At 44.2% G+C, this 19,651-nt stretch overlaps 1 protein-coding gene across 1 annotated transcript in view; it reads left to right on the forward strand.

Moving 5' to 3' along the window:
* Nucleotides 1–19,651, forward strand: part of gabbr1a (gamma-aminobutyric acid (GABA) B receptor, 1a) — a gene marked incomplete at both ends in the record, with an annotated part of 77,666 nt that overhangs the window by 49,227 nt on the left and 8,788 nt on the right. Inside the window, 5 exons of the mRNA XM_080741563.1 lie at nt 3,035–3,185; nt 6,516–6,648; nt 7,983–8,099; nt 14,003–14,110; nt 18,207–18,300. Of these exons, the coding sequence (XP_080597689.1) occupies nt 3,035–3,185; nt 6,516–6,648; nt 7,983–8,099; nt 14,003–14,110; nt 18,207–18,300 (603 nt within the window). The remainder of the gene's footprint in view (nt 1–3,034; nt 3,186–6,515; nt 6,649–7,982; nt 8,100–14,002; nt 14,111–18,206; nt 18,301–19,651) is intronic.

The following is a 19,651-nucleotide window of genomic DNA, read 5'->3' on the forward strand; positions in this document are numbered from 1 at the left end:
ACACATCACCCTTATCACCGCTGACACCATACCCCACCCCCATGCACCCACCCAACACATCACCCTTATCACCGCTGACACCATACCCCACCCCCATGCACCCACCCAACACATCACCCTTATCACCGCTGACACCATACCCCACCCCCATGCACCCACCCAACACATCACCCTTATCACCGCTGACACCATACCCCACCCCATGCACCCACCCAACACATCACCCTTATCACCGCTGACACCATACCCCACCCCCACGCACCCACCCACCCCCAACACATCACCCTTATCACCGCTGACACCATACCCCACCCCCATGCACCCACCCACCCCCAACACATCACCCTTATCACCGCTGACACCATACCCCACCCCCACGCACCCACCCACCCCCAACACATCACCCTTATCACCGCTGACACCATACCCCACCCCCATGCACCCACCCACCCCCACGCAACCTCTCTTATCACCGCTGACACCATACCCCACCCCCATGCACCCACCCACCCCCACGCAACCTCTCTTATCACCGCTGACACCATACCCCACCCCCATGCACCCACCCACCCCCACGCAACCTCTCCCTCCTGGCGACACTGAACAGGATTTTATTCCGCCCGGACATGCACAGATGCTCTCTCTCTCTCTCTCTCTCCCTCTCTCTCTCTCTCTCTCTCTCTCTCTCTCTCTCTCTCTCCTCTCTCTCTCTCTCTCTCTCTCTCTCTCTCTCTCTCTCTCTCTCTCTGTCTCTCTCTCTCTCTGTCTCTCTCTCTCTCTGTCTCTCTCTCGCGCACACGAGCAACATACATAAGTACACACACAGATGCTCTCTCGCTACATGCATAACTCTGTACAACACGCATGCATAAACTCATACATGTACTGTATGCACACACAGGTAAGAAAGATATACAATTTACACTCAAGTGCACACACACACACACACACACACACACACACACACACACACACACACACACACACACACACACACACACACACACACACACACACACACACTTTCGCGCACACGCACACAGAGGGAGCTGCAAGCCATCCTAGATTAGGCCAGACAGAGGTTTGTCATTGTCAGAGGTTGGTGAGTGTTAAGGCTGCCCTCATCCATCTGGCCCACATGGAAGCGTCTCCACTTAGGAATACTTAACTTTCCAAGCTACGCTGTAAAAACCCTCAGCGTTACTTTAACTCTGAGAGCGTGTGCCACGGCGACCAAATGGAACAGCAGTTAACACCGAGGATTTTACTGTGTACTAGCAGCTGTGTGCACTTTCCCAAACCCTAAAGCTCATTATGCTTAATTAACACCAAAGCTAATTTGTGATGTTTGGGAGACTTACATTTGAACGGGTTGTACTGTTCTGGAGCCGTGCGTTGCAGATTCAGGGCCCTGTGGTCATATTTGATAGTGTATAGCTGTTATTGCGACCGTAGGTCGCATTTACTATCAAAACCTGCACAAAGTGTGAGTGAGTCCGTCAGTCAGTCTGTCTGTCACACCTCACACGTCACACTTTTTCCCTGCTTATATCTCCGCAACCGTTGCCCCGATCCATGCCAAATTTTGCACACACGTTCCTTGGCTGCCAAACTACAACCTCCAAGGACCCCCGGAGCTCCAGGGACCCCCAGGTCCCTGGGGGACCCCCAGATGTAAAAAATGACCAAATGCGCAAACATGACCAAATGACCACCCCAACGGGGCTGCTCACGGGGAATTCCCGGGGACCACCGACTCCTGGTGCTCCAGAACGGATGCAAAAGTGGTGGCGCCCCCAGTGGAGGACCCCCTACACTGCAGCTCACATAAAATGCCGTAACTCCGGCTAGGAGCGACCGGGACAGCCGGGACCGGTACCTATTCGTCCGCCTTGCCGGCGCGGAGACCCCACCCCTCATTTCTCACATGGCCCTCTTCTAGCGCCACCATGAGGCCGATTCTTGCAAAACACATTTTTGGACACTGCTCCTACAATTTTCGCCCTAAAATCACGCAAATCGGTACACAGTATGTCTACACTCATCCCATCAACATGAATCTGTCCCATATAGCGCCACCTCCAGGCCGATTTTTAAAAACACATTTTTGGACACTGCTCCTACAGATTTTGCCCTAAAATCACGAAAATCACTACACAGTATGTCTACACTCATGTCATCAACATGGATCAGGAAGATTTTGGCAAAACACATTTTTGCCCTATTTGTGGAGATAAGTGACCTACGGTCGCTTATCTCCCGATTAGGGAGCCTTACTGGTTGATATCGACCTGTAGTAGTAATTGTAATACAATAATTCACATTGATGCCCAGGTATTCTATGTAATATAGTTTTTTTCCCCCAGCGAGCAACACTGTTGTTTGACATAGTGTAAATTAGGCTTTAACCAGAGTTTTGTTGTAGATGCTATGATTTAAAGATGGAGAGTAAACTACGACGCAGTGAAACAAGTGTGCCATATTTTGACATATTCCCATTACTCACTCCTGTGTGGGGGTACAGCTTTGTTTCACTGTCAGTACTATAGTTCCCTGTGACAAGACAACCGCACTCCTGACAGATTGACTGGCCTATTACCAGGCCTAGATCTAGACATAGAAGAAGATACCTTTACCAACACACAGACTAAATGATCTATCTATCTATCTATCTATCTATCTATCTATCTATCTATCTATCTATCTATCTATCTATCTACATATCTACACTGTACAGTATCTATACTTTACCATGCCATAAATGTATTCTACATTTGATGTTTTATTCACCCTTTATCTTGCAGCCCTTCACAGAATTGGAAACTTAAATAAGTTGGTGCTTAATAGGGCAATGATTGCTATGATCCAATAAAAAAACTACTGCTACTAGTTTCACTTTTTGTTTCCCCTTAACACCTTAGCTAATTAAGTTCAGCCGTCTCGTATAATCATTCTTGTTCTGGGGTTGACTTCTACCATGTCTCTCTCTCTCTCTCTCTCTCTCTCTCTCTCTCTCTCTCTCTCTCTCTGCCAGGCGCCGGGCCTCCCGCTGACCGGACGGTAGTGATTGAAGACTACCGCTTCTTGTCTCAGAAGCTGTTTGCCTCCGTATCGGTGTTCGCCGGCCTCGGCATCCTATTGGGCATCGTCTGTCTCACCTTCAACATCTACAACAGCAACGTACGGTAGGTTTGATCACATGAGCACGAGAAACCAGTGGTCAAGTGGCATGGGGGTAATGATAGCTGTTTTAATATTTTGTTATGTTAAGTCATTTATTATATAATGTCATTTTCGTCGAGCAACCGTTTGGAGCCAAAGCAGAAATCGGGATTAGAGAAGTATGTGGGCTTCTGATAATGATGATGGATCATTGGGTCGGGTCCAGATTGGGTCACACCAATCTGGATGGGGTAAAACGTGAATTAATTACCGTGCAGTTAACACTGGAGCAAAAGCAATTAGGCTAACCCCACGCTACTTCCTCCAGCGGGCCTTATCGCTGGTAAACAGACTGTGGCTGTACAGGGCACGTCCCAGGTGTCAATGTGCTGGGCATGCATGCTCAGCCAAAGCTTTCATGGAGGTAAAATATTGTGTTTATTATATATGACATTTTACTTGAGCCACACAAAGTGAGTGCAGAATTATTGTAATAAGGCTGTTTTCCTGCCTGTCTGTCTGTCTGTGTATATAGTATGTAAGGCTCCATATTGTCTCCATAAGGCTCCATACTCCATAAGAAAATGGCTCTTGACATGGTGACATTTTAAATGAAATGTGTTTCAATGACAGCGTCCACATCACCACCACCTGATCTCACACCCATAAACCTCCCTGAATGGAGATGCAGCCATGTCTGCTCAAATGTTATAAGGTCAACATACCTCTGTGAAGTTGGCACCCCATTAGATGAGAACTTATATAAAAATGGTGTCATTCTTTAGTGCTGAATTTGTGCTGAATTGTGCCGTAAATTTTATAATTTGTGCTGGTATCACCTTTTAGTTATTCTACATAACACCACTGTTCTGCTCCTATGTTCTACCATTATCTCCATCGCCCTCTGCTGGCCACACCTCTGTAATGCTGCTAAATCTGCTAATTCATAACAATATAAATATTTATATATATAAATATATATAAAAACACAATTGATGATTTCAAAGGCACAAATTAGAGCACATCCAGCACTAAAGAATGAGACCCTTTTTTCCCGATTTGGAGGCAAAAAATTGGGGGTGCAAGGCTCAGCAAAACTATAACTTGAAATATCTCAAAAATGATACCAGCACAAATTATAACATTTACGGCACAATTCAGCACAAATTCAGCACTAAATAATACACCATTTTTATATATGTTTTCATCATATGGGGTGCCAACTTCACGCAGGTGGTTAACATCATTCGAACTTTTTCACCTGCATACAAAAAATGACTGCAATTGTAAAGTAACTTCAATTTCTTCCGCTGACTTCCATTTGATTAATCTTTTTGGTAGAGGTCAAGCTGTTTTCATTTTGTAGCACAGTGATTGGCAGGAAGGAAGGACAGAGCAATAATTGACAACAATCAGAATTGAACCGGAGGGTGTGGAGGGTGAATGCAACCTAAAATTAGAGAATCTGTCAAAACTTAACCACCAGAGGGCTAACTTGGACTGAAACCAGTCAGCCCAAATGGAAGGTGATGAGCTCAGCTAGGCTGCCTTCATTTAAATCCTGGCCTCCCTATTTTTGGCTTGTCATTATAGGCAAAGATCTTAAAAGATAGTTGTTGTGCTTCAAGCTCACAACGCACCACCATGCAAGGTTGTGAGCTTGTAGGTCAGCTATTTGTGAAATAATTCAGAAATGTTATTATTTCTTTCTTTTTTTAAAATAGGGCTGAAGACGAAAAAACAAAACAAGTGGACTGTTATTTTCTTTACTTGACATTAGTCACATGATGGTAAATGAACAAATATCTTTCCCTCCAGACTTTGGAGCTTGCTATTTGGGTGTGTCGTCATACTGTAAGATTATCCTTCACAGTCTTAGGCCAGCTGCAAATAAACCCTCTTAAAGAAAATACAGCCATGCAAGAAAATAAAAATAAAAAAACTTTTTGATCGAGGATTTCTAGACTTAATCCATGTCTGTGAACCCACCCGGTGTATTTGATGCCTTTTAATACAGTATTTTCATGTTTGACCTGGGTCAAAGTGATTTTAAGTCCTGTAAGTCTGTTGGCTTATCTGCTGTTTTCCGGGAGTGGATGAGGTTCCTCCTTTGGAGAATATCAAGCAGGCGCCTTCTTGGCAGTCAGGGCCTGTCCAGCTTTGATTATATTTCAAACACTATTTCACCCAGGGCTGCACTTGGCAACCAAAAATATTCTGTCAATTCTAATCAAATCAAGTTTAGTTAAAAAGCACTCTTTACAAAGTAAGTTTGTCACAAAGTGCTTTGCAATGCAACACAAGTAGGCTACTGTACATCAACATTTCAGTTCAATAACAATAAAAACAGCAACTCACAGGCATGTACATACTGTACAGTACAAACAAAGTGAATGTGCATGTGCGTACATGCGTACAGTATGAAGAGAGAGCCAGGGCAAGTTCATGGGATGAAGGCACACAGTATAATCCTGCGTATTCATTTAACTATTAGAGCGTACAAATAATTTAACCCCTTTGTGTCCATGTAGTCTCATAGTTGAATTAACATTCAGAATTTGACTGTGAATAAAATACGCGCAAAGAGGAGATCAGAGCTAGTGAAAGGCTACACTGTGAAATCCAAAGTCTTATAAATGTACTTTTAAGGCCACACTCCCACCCATACAAGAAGTGTCCATTCTTATCCTCTCAGATTGAAATTAACAGTTTATATTTTGCTGTGTGGGTTTTGTTAGGCTGCGCAAAATAAGTGGGATTTAACGTCTGAACTTAAATACTGAGACTGAGTCTGATAAGGCACTTAGATAAACTCTCTTCTCTCTTAAGTACAAATTACCATGCTGCTTAATCTGTCCATGCCACAGCACTGAGATGAAGGCTCCAAATGTTTCTGCTGATATGAAATGATGTCATGCCAGCTAAACAGTGCCATTTTGGTAGTAAGGGCTTTAAGATCTTTTCATTTTCAGCGCCATCGAACCGCCACCGCAATAACAAAATGGTATCTCTGGTTCAAATATATGTCATAGATATGCGGCACCGCAAACTTAAATGAAACGTCAGCTGTTTAAGTGAGTGCTCGACTGCTATGGAATGCAGATAACTTTAAAATAGTTTTTCCTTAGCTGGGAATGACCTTTTAATGACTTTATATCTTTATGCTTGCCTGTGTGTGCGTGTGTGTGTGTGTGTGTGTGTGTGTGTGTGTGTGTGTGTGTGTGTGTGTGTGTGTGTGTGTGTGTGTGTGTGTGTGTGTGTGTGTGTGTGTGTGTGTGTGTGTGTGTGTGTGTGTGTGTGTGTGTGTGTGTGACTGTACGTGCGTGCGTGTGTGCACCTTGTCGCTGTCACAGCTACATCCAGAACTCGCAGCCCTACCTGAACAACATGACAGCAGTGGGCTGCATGATGGCGCTGGCTGCCGTTTTCCCACTGGGGATAGATGGCCTCCATGTTCACCGATCACAGTTTCCTGTGGTGTGCCAGGTAATGGCAGAGAGACAGAGAGAGAGAGAGAGAGAGAGAGAGAGAGAGAGAGAGATGTGGATAAAGGTGTGGCAGTGCATGTTGGGTTTGAGGTGATGGTTATGGTTATAGGGAGAGAAACCTGCTGCTGCCTGTATGAAGGAGTGACAAATAAACGCCTTGATAGTCACCTCTCTTCTGTCTCACCTCCATCTCGCTCTCTCTCTCATATCACCCTCTCTGTCTGTCTGTCTGTCTGTCTGTCTGTCTGTCTGTCTGTCTGTCTGTCTGTCTGTCTGTCTGTCTGTGTCTTTCACTCTGTCTCTCAATCTGTCTCTGTTGCCTCCATCTCCCTCTATTCCTCTCTCTATCTTTCTGCCTCTCTGTCTCTCTCTGTATGTCTGTCTCTCGGTCACTCTATCTGTCTGTCTGTCTGTCTGTCTGTCTGTCTGTCTGTCTGTCTGTCTGTCTCTCTGTATCTCTCTCTCTCTCTTTGTGGAACACACCTCATCATCTCCCATCTCTTCACCGCTAAACTCTGTCTCCTTCCATCTCTCCCTCCGTCTGCTCCTCCTCTCACCTCCATACTTTTCTCCACACTCGGTACCATCCTTCCCTTCTTTATCCTTGCATTCTGTCCCATCCAACATTTTCTTTCCGCCTAACAATCTCTCTCCTTCCTCCCTCATCTACCTCCTCTCCCTCTTTTTTCCTTCTCACGCTCCCCTCCCCCCTTCCCCCACCCCCGATTCTTCCTCCACCCAACCATCACCATCACCATCACGCCTCCTCTCCTCCCTCTCTCCCTGCTCTACTGCTCCCACTTACTGTACTCACCTCTCCTTGAGAGGTGAATTTCCTTCCATCCTTCCCAGGGACGTGCAGAGAATGTTAGAGAGGCAGGGGTTGACATTTCTAAAAGGGCCTTTTAGAATTGAAAATAGCAGACCTCCAAGCTCACAACGCGTCGCACTGCGACGTGTTGTTAGCTTGGAGGTCGGCTATTTTCAGTACTTGAAGTTGATACCACACTAAACTAAGCATAAAAAAGGCAATGCTTGAGGCATGGCATATGGCATGGATTTCTACACAGTGAGGGCAATTCTTTCAACATGAGATGATGCATTTAGTTCAGGAGAGTTTGGATAAGGCAATTCTCTTGAATGCTGCCTTCAGGTATGGCATGGAAAGAGGGGCATTTGCGTTTCTTTCACCATTGTAAAAACTGCATTCATGGTCTGGAAAGGGGCACTTTTTTACAGACGGATAAAAGGGCAGGGGCTCAAGCCCCCTTTCATGTCTATGTGTTCACGTGCCTGATCCTTCCTCCTCTCCTCCTCTCTGTCCCCCTGCAGTTCCGTCTGTGGCTGCTGGGCCTGGGCTTCAGCCTGGCCTACGGCAGCATGTTCACCAAGATCTGGTGGGTCCACACCCTGTTCACCAAGAAGGAGGAGAAGAAGGAGAAGAAGAAGGTGAGGCGAGGAGCGATGGATATTGTGTGTGTGTGTGTGTGTGTGTGTGTGTGTGTGTGTGTGTGTGTGTGTGTGTGTGTGTGTGTGTGTGTGTGTGTGTGTGTGTGTGTGTGTGTGTGTGTGTGCGTGCGCGCTCTATATTGCTACCGTACTTTTACTTTAACTCATCCTCTGCCACGTGACGACTTTGACGAGTTTTGTGTTTTGACGGCGCTGTTCGCTAGCCTATGGGTAATTTTTGAAATAATTCACAAAGTGTTCATAGGAAACATAAAATTTGATATTTACTGCAACAAAAAGGGGTCCTGAATCTCCCGAACCCCCTGCAGTTTATTAGATTTTTTTGATGACGTCAGTATTGGTAATTAATTATGCAGCTGATGTTCAACCTGGCCTCCCTACTTTGGGCCTGTAACTTTTCCAGGGGAAAACACACACACACACACACACACACACACACACACACACACACACACACACACACACACACACACACACACACACACACACACACACGCATGCACGCACGTGTGCACAGGCACAGATCTGCACACCAATACATGCATGAATGCATGGACAGACATATGAAGACACAGCAATGAGGCACACACACACACACACACACACACACCCATGGGAAGCCAGACCCCTGCACTTAATAGCCTAATTATTCATGCGAGCATGCGTTACGAACGCAAGAGCACGTGTGCGTGTGTATGTGTGTTAATTCTCACACACAGAAGTGTCTCCTCTCAAAGATAGTGTGACCTGGAGCCAGTCAGATACTGCCATGCAGTCTGCGATGTGTTGTGGGAATTTCTAAGACCTAATCAGAAGAATGAGAGATTAAGCCATTTATGGAATATTTATGAATATGGATGAGCATTAAAGTTCTATGCAGAAACCCACCCTTCAGGGGCTTTATTATTTGAGCCAGTGCACGACGAATCGGGTTGACTTTCAACGCTCTTCATGTCCACAGAAGGGCAATTTGCCAGAGAGTGTCTGTGCAAAAGTATTTAAAGAAACTTTGCCGTGCGTCAGAAACAGAGAGAGGGGGGATTTGTGGAGTTTGTGTGTGTGTGTGTGTGTGTGTGTGTGCGTGCGTGCGTGCGTGCGTGCGTGCGTGCGTGTGTGTGTGTTGGGGTAGCTGCTCAAATCATTTTCATGCAACTCAACTGGAGAGGCAACCCAGGCTGTTAAACCACTCTTAAACCCTATATACTGTACCTCATTGAAAGGGCTTTTTACTTGATCAGCTTCCTTTTTTCCCTACACTTAATCTCCTCCACCGGAATTAGTAGATTGTCTGTTTTCGCTAAATGTTTGCCTCAGAATGATGGCTATGGTTGATGTGGATGTGGTTAATACGTTTTCTTCTATTTGATTTCATTGCTGTGTTGAAGGTACAGTAGCTGGTAGCGCGCCAGACAGTGTGCATGAAATAAAAACCAAGGATTGTTGCTAGGAGAGCAAAGGGGGGAGGAGAGCGTGTTTGGATTGGCTGCATGTTGATTTGGGCCTGAAATTCCTTCATTGTGGCACTATGTGCTAAGAATAATGGAAGCTCATATACGGGTGTTTTTATATCATGTCCATGAACACTGCATGCATATTGATCCTATTTAAAATGCTAATTTTGATTTAAAAATGTCAACGCAGATATGGTGTAGGTGCTGCAGCTCTATCTGTGTAGCACGTAGACTCAAATGCATGCCACGCGCCCACACACGCATCCACACATTATCCCCAACGGCCTTCTAAATCCATACACACAAATACACAAGCTCCATCCGCAAAGAACTACATGGATATGCTCTCTCTCTCTCTCACTCACTCTCTGTCTCTCTCTCTCTCTCTGATTCTCTCTCTCGCCCCCCTCTGTCTATTTCTCCATCTCTCCTTCATGCTCTGTCTTTCTCTCTCCCATTCTCCTCTCTTTCTCCATCTCTTTCACTCTTTGTCTCTCCCTCTGTCTTTCTCTCTGTCCGGTCTCTCCCTCCCTCTCCCAGCCTCTCCCCCTCCTTTGTCTCTGTCTCTCTGTCTCTCTCTCCTCGATCTCACTCACACATTTACACAAACACAGACACATTGTATCCGGCGATCCATCATCTCGCTGACACATTTACGCACTCAGGCACAGACAGGACTGTTGTGCAGCCATCCAGAACTCACAAGGACACCTGTCCTGGAAGGGGTCCCGGCCGTTTGTCTTTGTTTGTTGGACTCGTGGCTCCTACATGTTGTCCTTGGGCAGTGCGTGTGATGGTTGCCTGTGTATGTGGATCTCTGACGGCGCTGTGTGTTCTCTGTCGCAGTGGTGTACAAAGTACTCAAATGTTTTACTTTGTAAAAGTATCAATACTGCAATGTAGAAATACTCTGTTACAAGTAAAAGTCCAAAATTTAAAATGTACTTGTACAAGTAAAAGTCCAAAATGTAAAATGTACTTGAGTAAAAGTACAAAAGTATTGGTGTCAAAATGTACTTAAAGTACCAAAAGTAAAAGTAGAAAATGTTTGAAAACAGCAGATCTACAAGCTCACAATGCAACGCTTTGTGAGCTTGTAGATCGGCTATTTTCAAACAGACTATAGGTATAAAATAGTGTTTGTTTTATAATATTATCATCTATATCTGCAAAGTAACTAGTAACTAAAGGTTTCAAATAATCGTAGTGGGATAACAATACAATATTTGGCTCTGAGATGTAGTGGATTAGAAGTAAACGTATTGAAAATTGGAAATACTCCAGTAAAGTAAAAGTACCTCAAAATTGTACTTAAGTAAGGTACCTGAGTAAATGTACTTAGTTACTTTACACCATACATGGGCAACTGGCGGCCCGGGGTCCACATGCGGCCCCCACTTTCACTTAATGCGGCCCGCAGGTTGATACTGGAATACCGATAACATATATTATTGATTTCAGCTGTTACAATTCCAAACATGACCTGCTTTAATTCCTTCAGTCTATATTAGTAGCTTAATGACTAGCATTAAAATGTGTTTTTTTTATGTCCAATGTTTTTATTTGTATTTAAGTTCATAAAATTAACATGAGTATATAACTAAATGTGTTTGAAATTAATTCAAAATGTTACATTTCAGGATTCCAATTAACTCATTCCCCGCCTCCCCCGATAGTCCCGAGAAAATCCCAATGTCGTTCCCCGCCAGGCCCGATAGTCCCGAGAATTTGCTTTTGTATAATGTAATGTTTAATTACATTCTTCCACAGCCCGTTACAAAGTCTGAGCCTTTTATCTTAAAGGGAACCTAAAATATCACACATCAAAGTAAGTGTGTTTGAAAAAAATACTGTAATAATGTATAAATTGCAATACAAATGTATAAATCTCCCCATAACCCACAGTGAACTGGCAAAAGACGCATTTGAGCTCAAAAGGCTGGCTGCCGGAAAAAAAAAGAGAAGAAAAAAAAGTGTGAGAACAGCTGTGTGTGTGTGTGTGTGTGTGTGTGTGTGTGTGTGTGTGTGTGTGTGTGTGTGTGTGCTTCCCTCCAGGACCACTATATCTCTGTTTCAGTGGTCCCTGTTGGACCCCCTGATGGTGTTCAGTCCCATAAAAAAACAGTGCTATCAGTGAGATCTGCCTCTCTCTCTCTCTCTCTCTCTCAAGACACAAAACACACAATTATCGCCAATTCGCCATATAAATGCTTCTAAAACGTACCTGATAATGATGATGGTTGATTTGAATATTAGTTTTGTAATGGTATTTAGTCCACAAACTTTAGTCCACAAACAAGCCATGATCGCCTTTGCAAAGGTGGGGGTCCCTGGTCGCCTTTCTAACGGAACCAATAAGGGGTCCGCGGGTCCAACGCTTCGCCGACCTCCCAGAGCAGTGCGGAGTTACATAACATTGTAAAATCAATCAATAAGCCGATCATTTGTTACATAAAGTTCACATGATCCAGTTGCAGGGACAAGTGGTCCCTGTCGATGGGGTCTCACAAAGGGGGTCCCCTGGTCTCCAGCCAACACTTAGGGAACCAGGTGGGCGTGGGGGTCCCTGGCCCACGCTCCACCAAAACAAGCATCAACTACAGCCAACAAGCGATCGATCAACTACAGCCTCGCCTCGTTAGCAAACTGCGTCTGCCCTGCTCTTGCCAGGGCAGTGCAGAGGATTTTTTAGGGGCAGGGGGAGACATTTTCTAACATGTGCTAGAATGTGAAAATAGCAGATCTACAAGCTCTACAAGCTCTCAAAGTGTCGCAGAGCGACGTGTTGAGAGATTGCTGATCACCTTGTTGAACAAATGTCATAGCAATCCATTCTAGAGGTGTATTCTAGAAGTGTTATTGCGACCGTCAGGGAGCAGTTTACTATGAAAACCTCCACCGGCTGTCCGTCGGTCGGTCACACGTCACACGTCACACCTTTGCCCTGCTCATATCTCCGCATCAGTATATAGGGCTTGTTTGTTTATTGTATGACATCACGCCACATCATCAGCTGTGGACTCTGTGATGTCATCGTATCGCATCAGTATATAGGGCTTGTTTGTTTATTGTATGACATCACGCCACATCATCAGCTGTGGACTCTGTGATGTCATCGTATCTCCATATATGGCCATCTCCGTATATGGAGATATAAGTCGTCCATGCCCAAGTATGGGCTGGTGAGGTCAGACTTTGTGTGATGCGTAGGTTATCTCAATATATGGAGATTCAACATTCCAGGCAATGCTCTCTTCCCTGGTGAGAATTGCCCCTTTATATAGGGCTTGTTTGTGTATTGTATGACATCACGCCACATCATCAGCTGTGGACTCTGTGATGTCATCGTATCTCCATATATGGCCATCTCCGTATATGGAGATATAAGTCGTCCATGCCCAAGTATGGGCTGGTGAGGTCAGACTTTGTGTGATGCGTAGGTTATCTCCATATATGGAGATTCAACATTCCAGGTGTAACTATGGCTACCCGTATGACGTGAGAGGTGGAGGTTGTGATATTTGTGGAGATAAGCGACCAACGGTCGCTTATCTCCCGATTAGGGAGTCTTACTGGTTGTAAAGACTCATGCCCCCTTTGATGTCAATGTGTGTGTGTGCACCTGTAGGCCTACAGAGCGCAACTAGCATTTACACACAGAAACAGAGAGACAGCGCCCCCAAGTGACTTGTAGCAGACTTGTAGAATACTGTAGCAGTAATAGTATATCAATGTGAACTTGCTGTTTTTGGTCAGACATAGCATATAAAAATATTTTTCTCTGCATTTTTCTAAACAGAAAATTCTAAAAATAATTCCTATTACATAATTACATTAGTACACTTATCTGATAAGTGCCTGACGCCATAAATACAAATATCAACTGAGTTATTCGCTCGAAAAGCCATCAATCACAAAAAGGTCAATATCTCCAGTTCTTTCAATTATAGCTGGATTTTGGTCAAAAATGGCTATTTTGAGATGGCTGCAACTATAGAAAAAAAAGCTTTTTATTTATTTATTTTATTTTTCGGTGAGACTAGAGTTTGTCCTGTTTCATTTGAGGTTCTGTATGACATTGTCGAAAAAATACAGAATTTAGGAAAAATGTCAATATAAAAAAAATATATCAATTTTTTTATTAAACAAAATGGCAGGAGAGCCATACAGTCAATGTTAAAATGGCGGCCAATGTGTTAAAAAAATTACAAAAAATAATTCAGGATTCCAATTCAAAAGAAGCAAAAATAGTTTTGCTTTGTTTGCATGAGATAATAGAATGACAAAGTAGGACGTAGCAATATGCAATGTGGCCCTCTGGAGTGAAGTTGGAAATATAGTGGCCCTCTCCATCATCAAAGTTGCCCACCCCTGCTTTACACCACTGGTGTGCATGTGTGACGGGCGGTGTGTTCTCTGTCTCCCCGGCAGCACCTGGAGCCATGGAAACTGTACGCCACGGTGGGGGTGCTGCTGGCCATCGACTTCCTGTCCCTCATGATCTGGCAGATCGTCGACCCTCTGCACATCACTGTGGAGGTAAAGTATGACGGGAATTCATCTGGGTGTCTCCTTGTCTGGTTGAGACTCTCTGTTCCCCCATGTTGAGATTTAATATATTACAGTAAGTGGTGCTCAAACCTTTTTGATGTTCAAGGACCCCCAGAAATATGTATTTACCACGGAGCCCCCCCATCTCAAAATATTTTGTTCCAGAGACCTCGAGTTTCAAATGTTTGTGTTCTGCTCTGTTCGTGCTCTGTGTTAATTTAAACATCACAGTGGAACTAGATGCACCTGCAAGGGTCCATTGTAAGGGTCCATTTTGCTTGTTTTGAACACTTTCAGGGCTGATTCTCTTAAGTACCAGCTCTTATGCCTTAACTTAAAGGCCTGTCCATACTTTCTCCGACCACTGAACTTTTTGTCGGAAAGGTCCGGTTAAACTACAAAATGACGTCACTCACGCATTATCCCGATTTAGAGCTTGGAAAGCTGCATGTCGTAAAGTCAGAACTCTCCAACGAAAGGTTTGGTGGTCGGACAGCCCTTTAAGTTAAGGCATAAAAGCTGGGACTTAAGACGATTAAAATAGAGCCCTGAGTTACAGACCCATTCCATAATAGTCAATTTCTTAATTATCAATTATTTAGCTGGGGACTCCCTGGAGACCTCTCAAGGACCCCTGGGGGTCCCTAACCGCATGTTGGGGACCAGTGCTGTAGTGTGCAGTCTTTCCTTCAAGGTGGATCAATATCACGTCCTTTCTCCCATTATCTGTCACAGTATTGTCTTGTACATAATTATCTGCTTACCTCTTTACCCCTCTTGCTTAATTTCACGCCCCAAGTGCCCAAAATAATCACCTCCTGTTCTACTCTCTAATATGCTGTTCTTTTCCGGCTTGGTTGTTTCAGGACAACCATACTGTAGGTCGTCTCCGGAGAGCAGCGCTATAGATATTCGGTACTGGTTTTCCAGTACATTTCTTGGGTCTGGTCTTATGCAACATAAAATGGAAAGAGGGTCTCCTTCATAAAAAATGGCTTTTTGTTTTGGACAAAAGATTGCTTTGAATTTGACTATGCTTAGCTTGATTCACAGTATAATCATTTTGGTCTGTCATAGATTGTGACAGGGATGTCCCTTCATAGTCGAATAATAATCTATTAATTGAAGCCCTAAAGGAAGTTATATCAATGCTGTTTGCATTCCCAGGTCCAGTAAGAGCGAGATTATTTAGCGACCTACAACCGGGTCGCAACGTGGTCGGTAGTTTTCAGCGACCGGGTCGCTAAATCGAGCAACCGGGTCGCTAAATCAACCTGCCTGCAGTTTTAGGTCGGTAGATTTAGCGACCCGGTTGGTACATCTAGCGACCCGGTCGTTCGATTTTGCGCCCCGGTCGTTCGATTTAGCGACCCGGTCGCTCGCTTTAGCGGCACGGTCTGTGATTTAGCGACCCGGTCGGGAGGTTGCGTCGGCAGGTTAGTTACTGAGGTAAGGTTACTGAGGTTAAGTTTAGGCTAGGGTTAGTTTAGGGTTAGGGTTAGGGTTAGGGTTAGGGTTAGTAGCCCTGTCGGTGGAAAAGCGACCCCGGTCGCTGGATTTACCTACCCGGTCGGATGTTTTAGGGTCCCGGTCTGTGGATTTAGCGACCCGGTCGGAAGATGTTGCGTCCCGGTCGTTGGCTTTAGCGTCCCGGTTGGTCGATTTAGCGACCCAGTCGATGGATTTAGCGTCCCGGTAGGTGGCTTTAGCGTCCCGGTCGTTCGATTTAGCGACCCGGTCGCTCGATTTAGCGGCACGGTCGGTGATTTACCGGCCCGGTTGGTAGCTTTTGCGACCCGGTCGCTGAAAACAACCGACCGCGTTGCGACCCGGTTGTAGGTCGCTAAATGATCTCGCCCTCTCTCCCCAGGTCATGAAAACCGTGTCATGAGTTTGAAAAGAAAAGAAAAAGCATCCAGGGGAAGTACTGTACAACAGAATTCCCTATGGACACTATGGTCTGTAGTTCTTTTCCTGGCTTTTCTTCTCGTGAGATGAGATAAGGCCGAGAACGTGGTTAGCCAGCAGCCATTATGGAATCGACATTAGAATGTTTCCGTTTTCAACCTCTGGTCTCTGATTGTATGGAGCAAACACAATTTCACAGATTTACTTGTTTGTTAATTAAGTCAACTAATCTAATAGGCAACATAATTAACTATTAGTCAGCTAAGGAGGACAATCAAGGACAACCCTAGATTATGACAAATAAAACTATTATGAGCTGTTCTGCCACAGAATTTCAGAGAAAGTAGGCAATTCTTTCTTTTTCTTTTAATGAATCACAGCTTGGTCCTAAGCACAATTTTACTCATACAAACCTTTTATAAACGAGGCCCATTAGGAACATTAAAATGTCATAACTTGTCTTACAGTATTCGCACAATTAATAATAATAATGATCACATCATCACTAAACATTAAGATACTGTGCAATTTCACATTATCTTCATGCAGAGTTTATAAATGTCCTTTCACTACATAAATATATACACACATGAATGCACTGGTTGTACAAAATACTGGCAACCTGTGCCTTCCATGAAATAATAGAATAACCTTTTGAAATCAACGATCCGTTATCGATTTCACCTTTTAAATCCACTTCTGTTGGAGAAGACGAGGCATGGATAATGAGGCAGGTGACATTATGTAATTGACATATCACTAACAGATGTGAAACTGACTGTTACAAATGAGCTGTCAGTGGTTTGTACAATCAGAGTACTGAGTTTATAGGACTATTCATTGATCATTTTTATTATTTTATCAAAGCAACTTTGAGGACCTAGAAAAGTGCTATATAAGTTGGATGTATGCAACAGTTGGTCGCATTTAGTATGGAAACCGGTCAGATCATGTCCTCCGTCCGTCACGCCTCATGTCAGGCTCCATATATGGCTGTGTCAGTCTCACGTGGTCTATGATGTCAGATGTCATCTCCATATTTGGGGAAATATGGCCTCATTATGTCACACACCATATGGCCAAGACACTTGCAAATGAATTCTGTCCTTGTCAAATCTGGGAATACCCTAGATATGACAATATCTCAGAATGCCCTTGGTATGCACATATATGGACATATTCCAGGCATTCCCAGGCGTGACTGACGCACGGACGAACATGAGCTGCAGTTTTTCAAAACGTCATATCCCTCATGAGACTGACACAATATGTAGTATGAAAACCTGCTGATCATGTCTGTCCATCCGTCCGTCTGTGCGTCACACCTCATGTCTCATGACATAATATTGGCGTTTATTGTACATTAATTGCTCACCATTGCTGAAAATGGTGGTTGGCTCGTGTCATATAAAACATTGTATGTATTACATAGGTCACCTGCAGAATTGTCAGACATGAATAATGTGGCACTATGTTACGGTAATGCTAAATAATGATGGTCTGCATTTATTTGTGTATGATAGCAAAAAACTAAATTTCTGTTGGTGTCATCACTTTGAAAAACAAACAAAGCTAATTACTGTTCTTCAAGCGACAACAGACTCAAAGTGACAGAACTGGGGAACAGAATGTAAAGTCTCCCACTGTGAAGGCTGTCTCCATTTAAAAGCAACCATTTCACAGTGAAACGGGGGTACTGTTGGCATGCAAAGTCAAGTCTGCATCAAATTAGATTTTTGCTTAACCCATTAAAACCGGGAAAGCATCCATGTCATTTTAGATTTTTATGTTGGCTTACTTAGGCTATTCAAAAATAGCAGATGTGCAAGCTCACAGCGTGTCACTTCGTGCACATACGCTATTTTTGAACATTTTTGAAAAGTCTTCATCGGCCCCAGTGCTTAATTTGTTAAGCAACTGAGATTTTCTCAATATATCCACCCTGGTATCATAATGCAGTCATTACATTGGCATAGACGACCTCTGTACCCCAGGGATGTATTAGTATACTATACAATCACCAGACTTATGCTTAGGGTGCACTTTTTCCTACTCCCCACTGTGGAGCTGTGTCATCATTTCTCAAAGATCTTTTCTCTTTTTCTCCCTTGCTGTCGTTCTCAACCTTCCCCATCCCTCTCTCTCTCTCTCCCTCTGCGTCCGTCCGTGTGAGTAGAAGTTTACCAGGGAGGCCCCCAAAGGAGACTTGGACGTCCTCATTCAGCCCCTGCTGGAACACTGCAGCTCGGAAAAGATGAACACTTGGCTTGGTATTCCTCTTTCTCTTTTATCGTGTCTTTACCCTCCTCCCCTTGTCCACTTTCTTCCTCTGAGTCGCAGCATCTCTGTGACCCGCCCTCTTTCTTCTTTCATTTGAATGTCTCTGTCACACACACACACACACGCACGCACGCACGCACGCACGCACGCACACACACACACACACGCACACACGCACACAAATGCATATCTTTATGCATAGGTGTACGTTACAATAGTACCTTCCCCTCTCTGAAATGTATTTAGATTCATGGTATTTAGCCTCGTAAACCAACTTCCGGAAATCGCATTCGCATCATGTGATTTCTGGGAGTTGGTGGTTTACGAGGCTAGGTCTATGTATGATATGATTCAGAAATGATACACTGACAGCATCCATACGTTTAGTTCAAGTCGCTCAAATTATGACAACTAAAAAATGTGCTCCTAGGAGCACATGTCTCGGCCAGGTCAGGTAGCTTATTGTGGGCCAGCAAAGTTGAAAAAAAGCGGCTTAGTTGCGTAATGATCCAAGGAATCCAAGGGAAAAATAAATGAGATGTTATGACCTACAGTATGGTTCAAGAAATGTGAATCCGCCTGTTATAGCGCCACCATGAGGCTGCTTTGACTGTTCCTTGGCCTAGTCTAGTGGGAATGTGCATGCAAAGTTTCACAGCAATCAGACTCTGTACATGATTTGAGGCATTTTGTTCAAAATAGGCCACTCCTGCTAACTTTGGAAGCCAATATTAGCCAATCAGGATGGAGTATGACAAATCAGACAGATCCATCTTGATCTCGTTACTATAGAGATAATCTGTACCGATTTGTTCGATGTTTGGACAAAATATGTAGGAGTAATTCTAATATCTAGATGTGTTTTGGCAACGATCTGCCAGCTGGTGGCGCTATAACAGGCCGATCATGATATAGACCATGATACTGACATAATGAGAGAGAGAGAGAGAGAGAGAGAGAGAGAGAGAGAGAGAGAGAGTGTGTGTGTGTGTGTGTGTGTGTGTGTGTGTGTGTGTGTGTGTGTGTGTGTGTGTGTGTGTGTGTGTGTGTGTGTGTGTGTGTGTGTGTGTGTGTGTGTGTGTGTGTGTGTGTGTGTGTGTGTGTATGTGCGCACATGCATGTTAATGCAAACATTTTCTCCTCAAATTACAGTAGTTACATTGCAGAGTGGGAGACACACACACACACACACACACACACACACACACACACACACACACACACACACACACACACACACACACACACTTGCTTTATCTCTCATTTGCATACTTTACACTTTATCGTCTCCTCGTTCTTCTTTCAGTCTCTCTCATCTCCCTCCCTCGTCCTTCAAAGTCA

This window comes from Nannobrachium achirus, assembly GCF_963921795.1.
Source record: "Nannobrachium achirus genome assembly, chromosome: 2".
NCBI lineage: Eukaryota > Metazoa > Chordata > Actinopteri > Myctophiformes > Myctophidae > Nannobrachium > Nannobrachium achirus.